This window comes from Centropristis striata, chromosome 22, assembly GCF_030273125.1.
Source record: "Centropristis striata isolate RG_2023a ecotype Rhode Island chromosome 22, C.striata_1.0, whole genome shotgun sequence".
NCBI classification, from domain to species: domain Eukaryota; kingdom Metazoa; phylum Chordata; class Actinopteri; order Perciformes; family Serranidae; genus Centropristis; species Centropristis striata.
In genome coordinates this window covers 25970593-25984333 of record NC_081538.1, presented here as the reverse complement: position 1 = coordinate 25984333, position 13741 = coordinate 25970593, and the positions used below count along the sequence as shown (strand labels likewise).

At 36.9% G+C, this 13741-nt stretch overlaps 1 protein-coding gene across 1 annotated transcript in view; it reads right to left on the bottom strand.

Annotated features, from left to right (window-relative positions):
* Window positions 1-7321: 7321 nt before the first annotated feature.
* zgc:194209 (uncharacterized protein LOC570908 homolog) overlaps window positions 7322-13741 on the bottom strand; it is a 10999-nt gene continuing 4579 nt past the window's right edge. Inside the window, exons 5-9 of the mRNA XM_059325916.1 lie at window positions 13529-13681; window positions 13323-13438; window positions 11949-12109; window positions 10659-10854; window positions 7322-8654 (exon numbers count right to left, since the gene is read on the bottom strand). Coding sequence (XP_059181899.1) covers window positions 8445-8654; window positions 10659-10854; window positions 11949-12109; window positions 13323-13438; window positions 13529-13681 — 836 coding nt within the window. The 3' untranslated portion in view covers window positions 7322-8444. The remainder of the gene's footprint in view (window positions 8655-10658; window positions 10855-11948; window positions 12110-13322; window positions 13439-13528; window positions 13682-13741) is intronic.

Below are 13741 nucleotides of genomic sequence, written 5' to 3'. Positions count from 1 at the left end.
TACTAACAGTTACAAATTGGTCAAACAAGATTTCTTTCGTTTTTTGCAAATAAGGCATTATATCATGCATAGCACAACCCTTATTGATCAACCTGAAATATCTGCTGTTGAGAAAATTCTGTTTCAACAACAATCGAAAGTGTCTTTGAGTTCATTCTACCATGTACTTATTGGCTTTTCTGCTACTGATGCACAGGGGGTCAGAGGTGTGTGGGAAAAGGAGCTGTCTGTGTCCATAGATGAAGAAAAGTGGGATACCATTTGGTCTCTTACTAAAAAGATTTCAATTTGCACTGGGACAAGAGCAACACAATTTATGATTTTACATAGATTACATATATCCCCTCACCGCAGACATTTCTTCAACCGCGCTCTCTCCCCTCTGTGTCTCAAATGTAAAACTGAAGTGGGAACCTTAACTCACTGTTTTTGGTCTTGTCATAAACTTCAAATATATTGGGCTGAAATCATAAGTGAATTGGAGAGAATTTTTCATATTAACATAGAAATGGACCCCATTTCCCTGATTCTAGGTCTTCCAAGTGACTATTTGAAAACAGCAGTCAACAAAAGATTGTACAATATTCTAACGTTTGCAGCTAGGAAAAATATCCTTTTGCAATGGGTCAGTGACAAGGTTCCTTCTGTCTGTGCTTGGCGCAAAATCATTTTTGATCTGATCCCTTTAGAATATCTTACCAACGTCATACATCACAGTGTAGATCAGTTCTACAGAGTGTGGCGCCCATTTTTGGACTATATCGGAACTGGCCTTTCCTCCACTCTATTAAAAGGTCTGATGTGCACCTGAATGTCATTTGTGTAATGTAAGACTGATCCACCACCTTGTGTATAATGCCATATGTTCATCTTTTATGTAAGAGCTGTCATGTTTTGTGTTTGTTTTGTTGTTTGTCTAGTTTTGTAGACAATTTTGTTTTGTTGAATGGAAACAAAAACTGCAATAAAAACAATGAAGAAAAAAAAACAAAAAAAACAAAACGATAATGAAAAAAAAAATAATAATAAAAAAATTTAAAAGTAAAGAAGTAAAAAGGACAGTGGTGGAAGAAGTATTCAGATCATTTACTTCAGTAAAAAGTACTAATACCACACTGTGAAATGACTCCACTCCGCTCATTTTAACTACCTAATAAACTTTTAAGTGGTTTAATTTATAAAAATGGGTAATCATTTTAAATGTATCATGTTTTTCATTTGAAATCTTGACCTGAAAAGTAATTAAAGCTGTCAGCTAAATGTAGAGGAGTAAAAAGTACAATATTTGCCTCTAAATGTAGTGGAGTAGAAGTATAAAGTTACATAAAATGTACATAAAAGTACCTCAAAATTGTACTTTAAGTCCAGTACTTGAGTAAATGTACATAGTTACTTTCCACCATTGCTACCTGCCTCTTCTAACTTATACATATCAGTTAAGAGTCCTCCTTCAGACACTGTATAAGGATTAAAGGGATAGTTTGTGCATTATTATACAAAACTTGTGTTAGAATAATTTGAGTATTCTACGTTGTTTAAAATGAAATGATTACTGTCTCTCTCTTTTGGTATTTGCCGTTTGTCTCCACGGTCATCAAAGGTCACTATGCATGCGTAATTCACTAAACCTTGATAATATCTATCTCTGTGCATATATATTAATCAGGCGATATGATTTTGATACAATGATTATGTCTTCTTTTTTTTTTGCTATTCGTATTTTAGTTCACATCAATATCTAAGTATAGTCTGGACCTGTAAGAACTTTTAATAATTTTTTATTTGAATTTTTTTTACATTTTATTTAACTTGCCATTTCTTAACTCCCACTGTCTTAAGTTGAATGATGTGTGATATGTGCCTCTTTTGTGTGTGTGTATGAGGACTCTATACTGCAAACAAAATCTACCTCTGGGTACAAATAAAGTAAATAACATAGATAAAAAGATTTAAAAAACATGATGATGATAATGAATTTCATTTTTATTTTTTTATTTTTTATTTATTTATTTTTTATTTTTATTTTATTTTATTTATTTATTTTTTTAATTATTTTATATATATATATTTTTTAATTATTTTATATTTTTTTATTTTATTATTTTAAATTATTTTTTTAATTATTATTTTTTCTTCGCTTCTGCGCATGCGCGGCTTAAGTGAGCTTCTGCGCATGTGCGGAAACCACGCATGCGCAGTAGCGCACCGGGGCCGCACATGCGCAGTAGGGCGTCAGGGCCGCACATGCGCAGTAGGGCGCCGGGCCCGCACATGCGCAGTAGGGCGCCGAGGCCGCACATGCGCAGTAGGGCGCCAGGGCCGCACATGCGCAGTAGGGCGCCGGGCCCGCACATGCGCAGTAGGGCGCCGAGGCCGCACATGCGCAGTAGGGCGCCAGGGCCGCACATGCGCAGTAGGGCGCCGGGCCCGCACATGCGCAGTAGGACGCCGGGGCCGCACATGCGCAGTAGGGCGCCGGGTCCGCACATGCGCAGTAGCGTGCCGGGGCCGCACATGCGCAGTAGGGCGCCGGGACCGCACATGCGCAGTAGGGCATCAAGGCCGCACATGCGCAGTAGGGCGTCGGGGCCGCACATGCGCAGTAGGGCAGGGAAAAAAATAAATAAAAAATAATAAAATTAAAATAACATTTAAAAATAATAATAATAAATAATTAAATTAATTAATTAATAAAAAAAAAACAATGACAATGAAAAAAAAAAAATAATAAAAAAATTTAAAAGTAAAGAAGTAAAAAGGACAGTGGTGGAAGAAGTATTCAGATCATTTACTTCAGTAAAAAGTACTAATACCACACTGTGAAATGACTCCACTCCGCTCATTTTAACTACCTAATAAACTTTTAAGTGGTTTAATTTATAAAAATGGGTAATCATTTTAAATGTATCATGTTTTTCATTTGAAATCTTGACCTGAAAAGTAATTAAAGCTGTCAGCTAAATGTAGAGGAGTAAAAAGTACAATATTTGCCTCTAAATGTAGTGGAGTAGAAGTATAAAGTTACACAAAATGTACATAAAAGTACCTCAAAATTGTACTTTAAGTCCAGTACTTGAGTAAATGTACATAGTTACTTTCCACCATTGCTACCTGCCTCTTCTAACTTATACATATCAGTTAAGAGTCCTCCTTCAGACACTGTATAAGGATTAAAGGGCTAGTTTGTGCATTATTATACAAAACTTGTGTTAGAATAATTTGAATATTTTACGTTGTTTAAAATGAAATGATTACTGTGTCTCTATTTTTGTATTTGCTGTTTGTCTCCACGGTCATCAAAGGTCACTATATATGCGTAATTCACTAAACCTTGATAATATCTATCTCTATGCATTTATATTAATCGGGCGATATGATTTTGATACAATGATTATGTTTGTGTGTTAATGTTGATTTAGAAACTGTGATTACTTTAATTACATAATTTCCATTTGCTTAAACTGATTAAGATTCTATAATCACAAATAATAAAAAAAAATATATAAAACAGACGATAGTCTGTTTTATATTTTTTAGACTTTAAAATAACAAGTAGACATTGAGGAATCTTTTGGCTCCTGTTATATCTCTGTAGAACATAACAAGGCAGAATGTTTGTCATAACAAGTTTGCTAGCAGGTCAGGGCACGGCCTTGTTCCAGGCAGCAAGATTGTTGCCCGGTGGCTTGACGTGTCCCTGTATTGATTAAGACTGGCCAATCAGCGGATGAAGAAGGCAGCACTTCCTGGAAGAAATCTACCTTCATTATATAATAAACATTGTTAGTTTTGGAACTGGGTTTTTTTTTTCCAGGGGAAGAGACCTGGTTCAGACTTCATGACCTGTAACCAGTCTGTGTGTATGAGGGACAGTTAAAAAGTGAACCCAGAGCTCTGTAACTTCACATTTCTTGACGTATTGTAATAAACTTTTGTTAAACTGAGAACTTGGACGTCTGCTGCTCATCATTCCCCATCAACGACTGCGCAGAAATAATTGGTGAGGATTTTTTGTTGTTGGAATCAGATTATTCAATTTTCAGGGTTTCCTCATGCAATTTTTCTAACACTTGGTACAACTATTGTCAATGTCCTCCTGAGGATAACCCTTTAAGGTTTTATTGATCGGGCCGAGGTGGCACTGTGGTGGCAGTCTAATTTCATATTTGGTACCGTGACCACACTATAAGACTTAAGGCAATGAAATTCATAGGGGTGGTATAGACTGGCCCCTGTAACGCACACACCCCGACGGCAACCTCTCATTGAAAAATAAAAACTCAGTCAACCAATAGTAAAGTGGTCTAGCAGACTGATTGGTGAGCCTCAGCTCAACGTGGAGACCTTGTACACAAAACAATTACAGCGCATTACTGGTTCAATTTTAAATGACAGTTCCCATCCATTGCACACAGAGTTTCAGCTCCTCCCCTCTGGGCGTAGGTTTACAATCCCTAGGTTTAGAACAAACAGACACAAAAACTGTTTTGTCCCTGCTGTGCTTTGCACAGGTGTTTATTTATTGTTGCTTTTATGTATGTATTTACTATTTCTATATATACATTTTAACCTTTATCTACGTTTTTACAGCCTAAACAAGTTTCATTTTATTTTGCTGTTTTATTTTGTTTATTTTTCTGTCTTCTTTTTTTTTTGCTATTCGTATTTTAGTTCACATCAATATCTAAGTATAGTCTGGACCTGTAAGAACTTTTAATAATTTTTTATTTGAATTTTTTTTACATTTTATTTAACTTGCCATTTCTTAACTCCCACTGTCTTAAGTTGACTGATGTGTGATATGTGCCTCTTTTGTGTGTGTGTATGAGGACTCTATACTGCAAACAAAATCTACCTCTGGGTACAAATAAAGTAAATAACATAGATAAAAAGATTTAAAAAACATGATGATGATAATGAATTTCATTTTTATTTTTTTATTTTTTAATTATTAATTGTTTTTTTTTTATTTTTTTTATTTTTGTTTTTTTTTAAATTATTGTATATTTTTTTTATTTTTTTTTTAATTATTTTATATTTTTTTATTTTATTATTTTAAATTATTTTTTTAATAATTATTTTTTCTTCGCTTCTGCGCATGCGCGGCTTAAGTGCGCTTCTGCGCATGTGCGAAAGCCACGCATGCGCAGTAGCGCACCGGGGCCGCACATGCGCAGTAGGGCGCCGGGCCCGCACATGCGCAGTAGGGTGCCGGGGCCGCACATGCGCAGTAGGGCGCCGAGGCCGCACATGCGCAGTAGGGCGCCGGGGCCGCACATGCGCAGTAGCGTGCCGGGGCCGCACATGCGCAGTAGGGCGCCGGGGCCGCACATGCGCAGTAGGGTGCCGGGGCCGCACATGCGCAGTAGGGCGCCGGGGCCGCACATGCGCAGTAGGGCGTCAAGGCCGCACATGCGCAGTAGGGCGTCGGGGCCGCACATGCGCAGTAGGGCGCCGGGGCCGCACATGCGCAGTAGGGCGTCGGGGCCGCACATGCGCAGTTGCGCACCGGGGCCGCACATGCGCAGTAGGGCAGGGAAAAAAATAAATAAAAAATAATAAAATTAAAATAACATTTAAAAAAAAAAATAATAATAAAAAATATGAAATAAATAAATAAATTAAAAAAAAAACAATGATAATGAAAAAAAAATAATTATAAAAAAATTAAAAAGTAAAGAAGTAAAAAGGACAGTGGTGGAAGAAGTATTCAGATCATTTACTTCAGTAAAAAGTACTAATACCACACTGTGAAATGACTCCACTCCGCTCATTTTAACTACCTAATAAACTTTTAAGTGGTTTAATTTATAAAAATGGGTAATCATTTTAAATGTATCATGTTTTTCATTTGAAATCTTGACCTGAAAAGTAATTAAAGCTGTCAGCTAAATGTAGAGGAGTAAAAAGTACAATATTTGCCTCTAAATGTAGTGGAGTAGAAGTATAAAGTTACATAAAATGTACATAAAAGTACCTCAAAATTGTACTTTAAGTCCAGTACTTGAGTAAATGTACATAGTTACTTTCCACCATTGCTACCTGCCTCTTCTAACTTATACATATCAGTTAAGAGTCCTCCTTCAGACACTGTATAAGGATTAAAGGGATAGTTTGTGCATTATTATACAAAACTTGTGTTAGAATAATTTGAATATTCTGTATACGTTGTTTAAAATTAAATGATTACTGTCTCTCTCTTTTGGTATTTGCCGTTTGTCTCCACGGTCATCAAAGGTCACTATGCATGCGTAATTCACTAAACCTTGATAATATATACAGTTGAAACCAGAAGTTTACATACACTATATAAAAAGACACATATGCTTTTTTTCTCACTGTCTGACATGAAATCAGACAATCACTTATCCTGTTTTAGGTCCGTTAGGATCACCAAAATTATTTCTATTTGCTAAATGCCAGAATAATGAGAGAAGGATTTTTTTAGACAATTTTTTATTACTTTCTTCAAAGTCAGAAGTTTACATACACTAACATTATTGTGCCTTGAAACAATTTGGGAAAGCCCAGATGATGCTGTCATGTCTTTGGAAGCTTCTGATAGGTTCATTGACAACATTTAAGTTAATTCGAGACACACCTTTGGATGTATTTTAAGGCACACCTGAAACACACTGCTTCTTTGTGTAACATCATGGGAAAGTCAAAAGAAATCAACCAAGATGTCAGGAAGAGAATTGTGGACATGCACAAGTCTGGTTCATCCTTGGGTGCAATTTCCAGATGCCTGAAGGTGCCATATTCATCTGTTCAAATAATTATAGCCAAGTATAAACACCATGGGGATGTCCAGCCATCATACCGCTCAGGAAGGAGACGGACTCTGTGTCCCAGAGATAAACGTGCTTTGGTCCAAAATGTGCATATCAACCCAAGAACAAAAGTAAAAGACCTTGTGAAGATGCTGGCTGAAGCTGGTAAGAGTGAGTCATTATCCAGAGTGAAACGAGTACTGTACCAACATGGGCTGAAGGGCCACTCTGCCAGGAAGAAGCCATTACTCCAAAAGAAACAAAAAAGCCTGATTACAGTTTGCAAATGCACACAGGGACAAAGACCTTAATTTTTGGAGACATGTCCTGTGGTCTGACAAAACTGTTTATGTTTCTTTTGGAGTTATATAATATATACATATACCTGTCAGAGTCAAGGGGGAGAAGTCTCCAAATGTCCAAAATATATTTAGTTTATATTTATATAAAAGAAACAAAGACAAACAAAAATCCTCAGAACAAAAATAATCGATTCATCGTTTCAGCAGCACATTTGTTTTTCAGGATTCAAGAAACTCACCAAAATGTCATTTTTATATAAAATATTTATTTTAAAATTTAACTTTGCAATATAGTATTAACAGTTCACATTCTCACAGTTTATTCCAGAGGTTCTGTAATTATAATTTCCAAGCTTAATTAAAAATCCGACACAGAGGAAGTCCACATGATGGAGGCTGCAGGAGACGATTCAAACAGTCCAGACTGTCAATTTAAGCTCCAACATCACTTACAAACACAATAAACTATTAGAATGGGACGAGAATGGCTCAGAACAAAGTTTATGAAAAATGATAAATTACATTTGAAATGTCTCTATTGAAGTTTAATCCGACAATTCCAGTGTTTCATCTTCTGCAGACATCCAGTGCAATGAATAACGGATGGAATACTCCTTTAATTAACTAATATATACACATATACAGTCATGGAAAAAACTATTAGACCACCCTTATTCTTCAATTTCTCATCCATTTTAATGCCTGGTACAACTAAAGGTACATTTGTTTGCACAAAAATAATAGTAACAACAAAAATAGCTCATAAAAGTTCAATTTAAGAGCTGATAATAACCTTATTTCTTGATAAACCATGTTAAATGTCTAGATATCAGCTCTCAAATTAAACTCTTATCAGCTATTTTTGTTGTTATCATTATATTTATCCAAACAAATGTACCTTTAGTTGTATCAGGCATTAAAATGAACAATAAACTGAAGAAAACAAGGCTGGTCTAATATTTTTTTCCATGACTGTAGAAATAAATGATTTCATTGTGCAGTATTTTGCTTATATAATAATGTTTTAGCTCACAGTTTCTGGCAAATTTTATGTTTTTTTGCACTAAGAACTGCGTCCTTTTTATTCTAAAAAAAGTTGTTTTAGCAGATGTAAGTTTGTTTCTGTTCTTACAGGAGGTTTAACTGGTTTATAAAGACTCAGTTCACCTCTCAGGTCATCAGTAAGTGACCTGAAACCAAAACATCCAGGTTTGAGCCAGGTAATATCCACATGTTGCTCCAGACGTCCAATAAAAACCTTAAAAATGTAAAATCCAGAATGGCCACAGTGTTTCCTTCCTTGTAGCTGCTGTTTAAACGTTCCAGAGGTAAAACCAGAATGATCCTATGTTTAGTGTCCGCTCCTCCATCAGCTGGTCTCCTCCTCCAGGACGGGCAGGAAGGGCAGGTCTGTGCTGCCCAGGTAGGTCCTCCCTCGGTGCTGGAACACGTCGCTGATGGCCCAGGTCAGGCGTCCCTCAGGGTCCTGCAGCGTTCCCACCAGCTCCCCGTCCAGGCTGAGCTCCAGGACCAGAGCGTAGCGCGGCAGCAGCAGGTTGTACCAGCCCAGAGGAACCACCTGCAGATAAAACACACACAGAAAGTTTGATATCGGCTTAATTCATCTGAATGATTCTGAGTAACTGGCTGTATCCCAAAGTCAAGGATCCTTCCTCCAGAGTTCAAATTTAAAAAAATAAAATAATAAAAATGTTTTACCCACACAAAGAATCTTTGTTGGTGCAGCTTATTTCAATTATTTAAAAAACAACAACATGAATTATTCAAAAAGAAAAATAGAAAAATCCCAATAAACTATAATATGCTTTTAACTTTTTTTTTCTAGATTTTTAAACATTGAAATGGGTCAATTTGACCTGCAACATTAATGGAGCGTTAAAATATAAAGTTTTCACTTTAACTGAGCTGAAAAACCTTTTTTCCGTCAGTTTGACCTCAGCTGACGTTTCCCAGAGTTCTCTACCAGTTCAGACCTGATTGTGTGTTCATCTAAGTGTGTGTGTGTGTGTGTTCATCTAAGTGTGTTTGTGTGTGTGTGTGTGTATGTGTTTGTGTGTGTGTTCATCTAAGTGTGTGTGTGTGTGTGTGTGTGTGTGTGTGTGTGTGTTTGTGTTCATCTAAGTGTGTGTGTGTGTGTGTGTGTGTATGTGTTTGTGTGTGTGTTCATCTAAGTGTGTGTGTGTGTGTGTTTGTTTGTGCGTGTGTGCTCATCTAAGTGTGTGTGTGTGTGTGTGTGTGTGTGTGTGTGTGTGTGTTCATTTAAGTGTGTGTGTGTGTGTGTGTATGTGTGTGTATGTGTGTGTGTTCATCTAAGTGTGTGTGTGTTTGTGTGTGTGTTCGTGTTCATTTAAGTGTGTGTGTGTGTGTGTTCATCTAAGTGGTGTGTGTGTGTGTGTGTGTGTGTGTGTGTGTGTGTGTGTGTGTGTGTGTGTGTGAGTGTGTGTTCCTGTCCTGTCACATTTCACACTCTCTCATCTCGGATCAGTCTGGAACAAAGCCGGTTATTGTCTCCGGACTGACAGACGGACGAGATAATCGTGAGTCACAGCGTTTCTAATGCATCATGGGAACAAAAATTTGCTTATAACTGCTGATAAAACGTCTCCTCTACAAACTGCTCCGACTCAAAGAGCAGAGAGAGTATCAGAGTGGCTGGTCGTCAAACGGCCGATGCTTTAAAGCTGAAATAATGTTTTAATACCTCTCAGCTCAGCATGGACTTCCTCGTACATGATATTTCTTTGAAAAAAGAATATATATAAAAATATTACTAACTATTTTTAGTAATGGTTTTTCTTAAGTTTGGCCACCGGAGCTAGACTTGATCATTTTTGTAAATTTTGTATTCGAAGCCACGCCAATTATTATTTATTTTTCATTATATTGGGTTGAAATGTGTACTGAACATCCAAGAAACCATAAGAACAATTTGCAACAAATTTTCAAGTGAAAAAAAAAGGAAAGAAAATGTTTACAGTAAGCAAATAATGAAATGTTTTACGGTAAAATAATATTAATTTTCCCCCCCACGACATGTTAATTTCATGTTTTACCCAAGCAAAGAATCTTTGCTCGTGCAATGAATTAAAAACATAATTAAAATATAAATTACTTTTTTTTTTTTTTTTAAATTGTTCATGTTTCAGTTGCAATCAAATTCCTGCTACCAACACACTTTACCTAAAACTTGAGGTACATATTGTAATTCTAAATATAATATATAATATAATGATATGGTACATTTTGGCTTTAGGTAATTATATTTTATTGCATTGATGCACTTCTACATTCACAGAATTTTACATTTTTTGCATTTTTCAGCCAAGTTTCTCCAAGAATTCTAGTTTTTCTTGCTGTCTGAACTCTTTCTAGCTGCTATTTACAATAATCTAATTTAGATTTTGTACATTTTTACCGCTTTGGGTTGCAGTTTTCAGCACTTTGGGTTGGCTTCATGTGGTTAATAACATGATTTGTCCCTCTTTTCTTCAATACTAATCCCTCCATTTATCCAGTGATCTTATATATTACGCTATCAGAAGTTATATTAAAGCCCACCGACCTTGGCCAGGAAGCGTTTGACCGCCGGGTACGGAGCGATCAGGTCGAGGAACGGAGGCGTGACCTTCCTGAACCGTGGCGTTGTTATGCCAACAAGGAAAGTCCCGTGGTCACTAAGGCGGATGTTGTCAGGGTAACCGATCATGTTGTCCATGAGGATCTCCTTAGAACCGGCCTGAGGACCTGTCAGCCAGAACCTGAGAGACACAGAGTCAGAGTTTATCTTATCATATCTTATTAATAAATAACGGATGAAAACAAGAAAGTGTGTGTGTGTGTGCAATTGATCGATTAATCACTATGTTTTTATGCATACTGCAGTATGCATATAAACATGCATACATGGGCAAAATAAAAGATATACAGTACAGGCCAAAAGTTTGGACACACACCTTCTCATTCAATGCGTTTTCTTTATTTTCATGACTATTTACATTGTAAATTCATCAAAACTATGAATAAACACATATGGAATTATGTACTTAACAAAAAAGTGTGAAATAACTGAAAACATGTCTTGTATTTTAGATTCCTCCAAGTAACCACCCTTTGCTTACTAGAATATAAGACATGTTTTCAGTTATTTCACACTTTTTTGTTAAGTACATAATTCCACATGTGTTCATTAATAGTTTTGATGAATCTACAATGTAAATAGTCATGAAAATAAAGGAAACGCATTGAATGAGAAGGTGTGTCCAAACTTTTGGCCTGTACTGTATATAGAGTATTATGCTGTTTTGATAACTGATGCTTTTATTTTGAAAGGACGAAAAGAGACTTGATCCTGGCGATCCTTAAACCAAGTCAAGTGGTGATACTGTAAAGAAAACGTCAAGGAGTTCAATGTTTTATGTTTCAGCCCCCAAAGAGGCGTGAGGTTAGTTTTCACAGTAATCTTCATATTTAAATGTGTTTTGTGTTTAAATAAGTTTTGGATCAAATTAAACTCAGTAATTCATGCTAGCAAGGTTTGATACAGTAAGATAGTTTAATACTCTTGTATTTCTGTGTGTTTTATAATTGTTATTGCAACTTTCATTTAGCAAACTGTAGCTTTATTCAACTTAATTCTCAGCTCATTGGCTTATTGACGTACGGCCGCAGAACTGAACGCTCAGCGTGTTTCAGTTCAGTGAAACTGATACACAGTCAGAGATAAGATTTTTTTTTTTAAATACACAGATATATTAAAAATTACAGGTGATTCAAAGGTGGTTCAAAGGTGATTCCAAATTCTTAACGACCATTAATCAATTATCGATTGATTATTCCCCTCCCTAGGGAGTACCTGAGGATGCGTCCGATGCTGGTCTCGGCCACCAACAGGAAGCGTTCGTCAGGCGACAGCACGATGCCGTTGGGCATGTAGAGCGAGTCCAGCAGGACCTTCAGGCTCCTCGTCTCCGGGTCGAAGGACAGAAGACGCCCGAGGCTGTTCAGCTCGATCACCTGCAACATCACACAGCTCCGTTCATTCAGCTCAGCACAGTTTTATTCAGAACTCAGTGTTTAATGATTTTACAGGATCTGTTCAATTCAAACGGTTGATTTTTGGCATGTAGAATAAAGTGATTTGGATGAAATAAATCACTATTTTAAAGTCATTTTTCCTGGCATCATCGTTAATCAGATATGGTTCCTTCAAAGACTGTTAATAAAAGAAAAATCAGCGATTATTTAAGTTTTTACGGCTCCTTTTTATGACAAACGGTTTATTTTTGGTGATGTTTTAAAGAAAACATGCTTTTCACACCTGACAGCAGGTAGGTTTTTTTTATTAATAGTTGAGTTTATTTATATTTTAGCTTGAATCCATTTAGATCATGGGTCTCAAACTTGCGGCCCGCGGGCCAATTTCGGCCCTTATGACGACATTTTGTGGTTGTGTGTGTGTAAGGTCCCTTTTATTACTTTTTTTTTGTAATTTTGTGTCTTTTTCAAATAATTTAGTGTCTTTTTTAGTAATTGTATGTCTCTCTTTGGTCATTTTGTGTCTTTTTTGTGTCATTTTAAAAATAATTTTGTGTCTTTTTTAAAATATTTTTGTGTATTTTTTGATAATTCTGTGTCTTTCTTTGGTCATTTTGTGTCTTTTTTTTGTCATTTTTTGTCTTTTTTCGGTCATATTGTGTCTTTTTCGGTCATTTTGTGTCGTTTGTTAATAATTTTACTTATTTTAGCTCTCATTATTTATTTATTTATTTATTTCGCCTCTCATTATTTAACATCTACCATTTATTCTAGTTTTACGTGCAGTGGAGTAAATAAACCCTGTCTCTGCTCTTTAAGCCTCTTCAGCAGCAGACACAGATCCACTGAACTGAATGGACTCTTAGTGTTCTTGTTTTCCAGCAAACCATCTGAATGGACGAGTAGAAAGAGCAGGCCTGAGTGTCCTCGTGTTATTTGGAGGGCTGCGGTTGCTGAGAAACGCTGAAAAAACCCTCCATGGACTCTGCTTACATCAGCGTTTCTATGCTTGGTTATCTATTATAACAGTTTTCTGGGGCAGCCACACACCTGCTGCAGCCTGATTTCACTGTTTTCAGCTCTTTGAGATTCTTCATGGTGCTTTTAAAATCTCAAGTCTAAAAGAAGATGATGAGAAGTTTTCTTTCAGGCTAATTGAAGCTGATCTGATGCTGTTTTCTCCTTATTTCACCTCCAGTTTGACGTGTCTGCGTCCCCAGCGGCTCGACGAGTCGGTGAAATAAATGATGCCAGTTTTGGGGGAAATCTCCAAACCGTTCAGGAAGGCGAAGGGGACGCCGTCAGCACCTAGAAGAAGACCAGGGAGTTATTAAGAAATATAAATTAACTTGGCTTTAATTCAGCGTGCACACACACACACCAACACACACGTGTTACCCTGTGAGTTGGCCAGCAGCAGCGTCTTCTCTCCGGTTTCGGGGTCGACACTGTGCAGCCCCAAGTACGAGTCAGCGACGATCAGCTGACCGCCACGATCCAGACGAACACCGTGAGGACGACCACACACCAGCTCATAGTCTGTACTGCTGCCTACACACACACACACACACACATACATACAGAGAGACACACACACACAGACACACACAC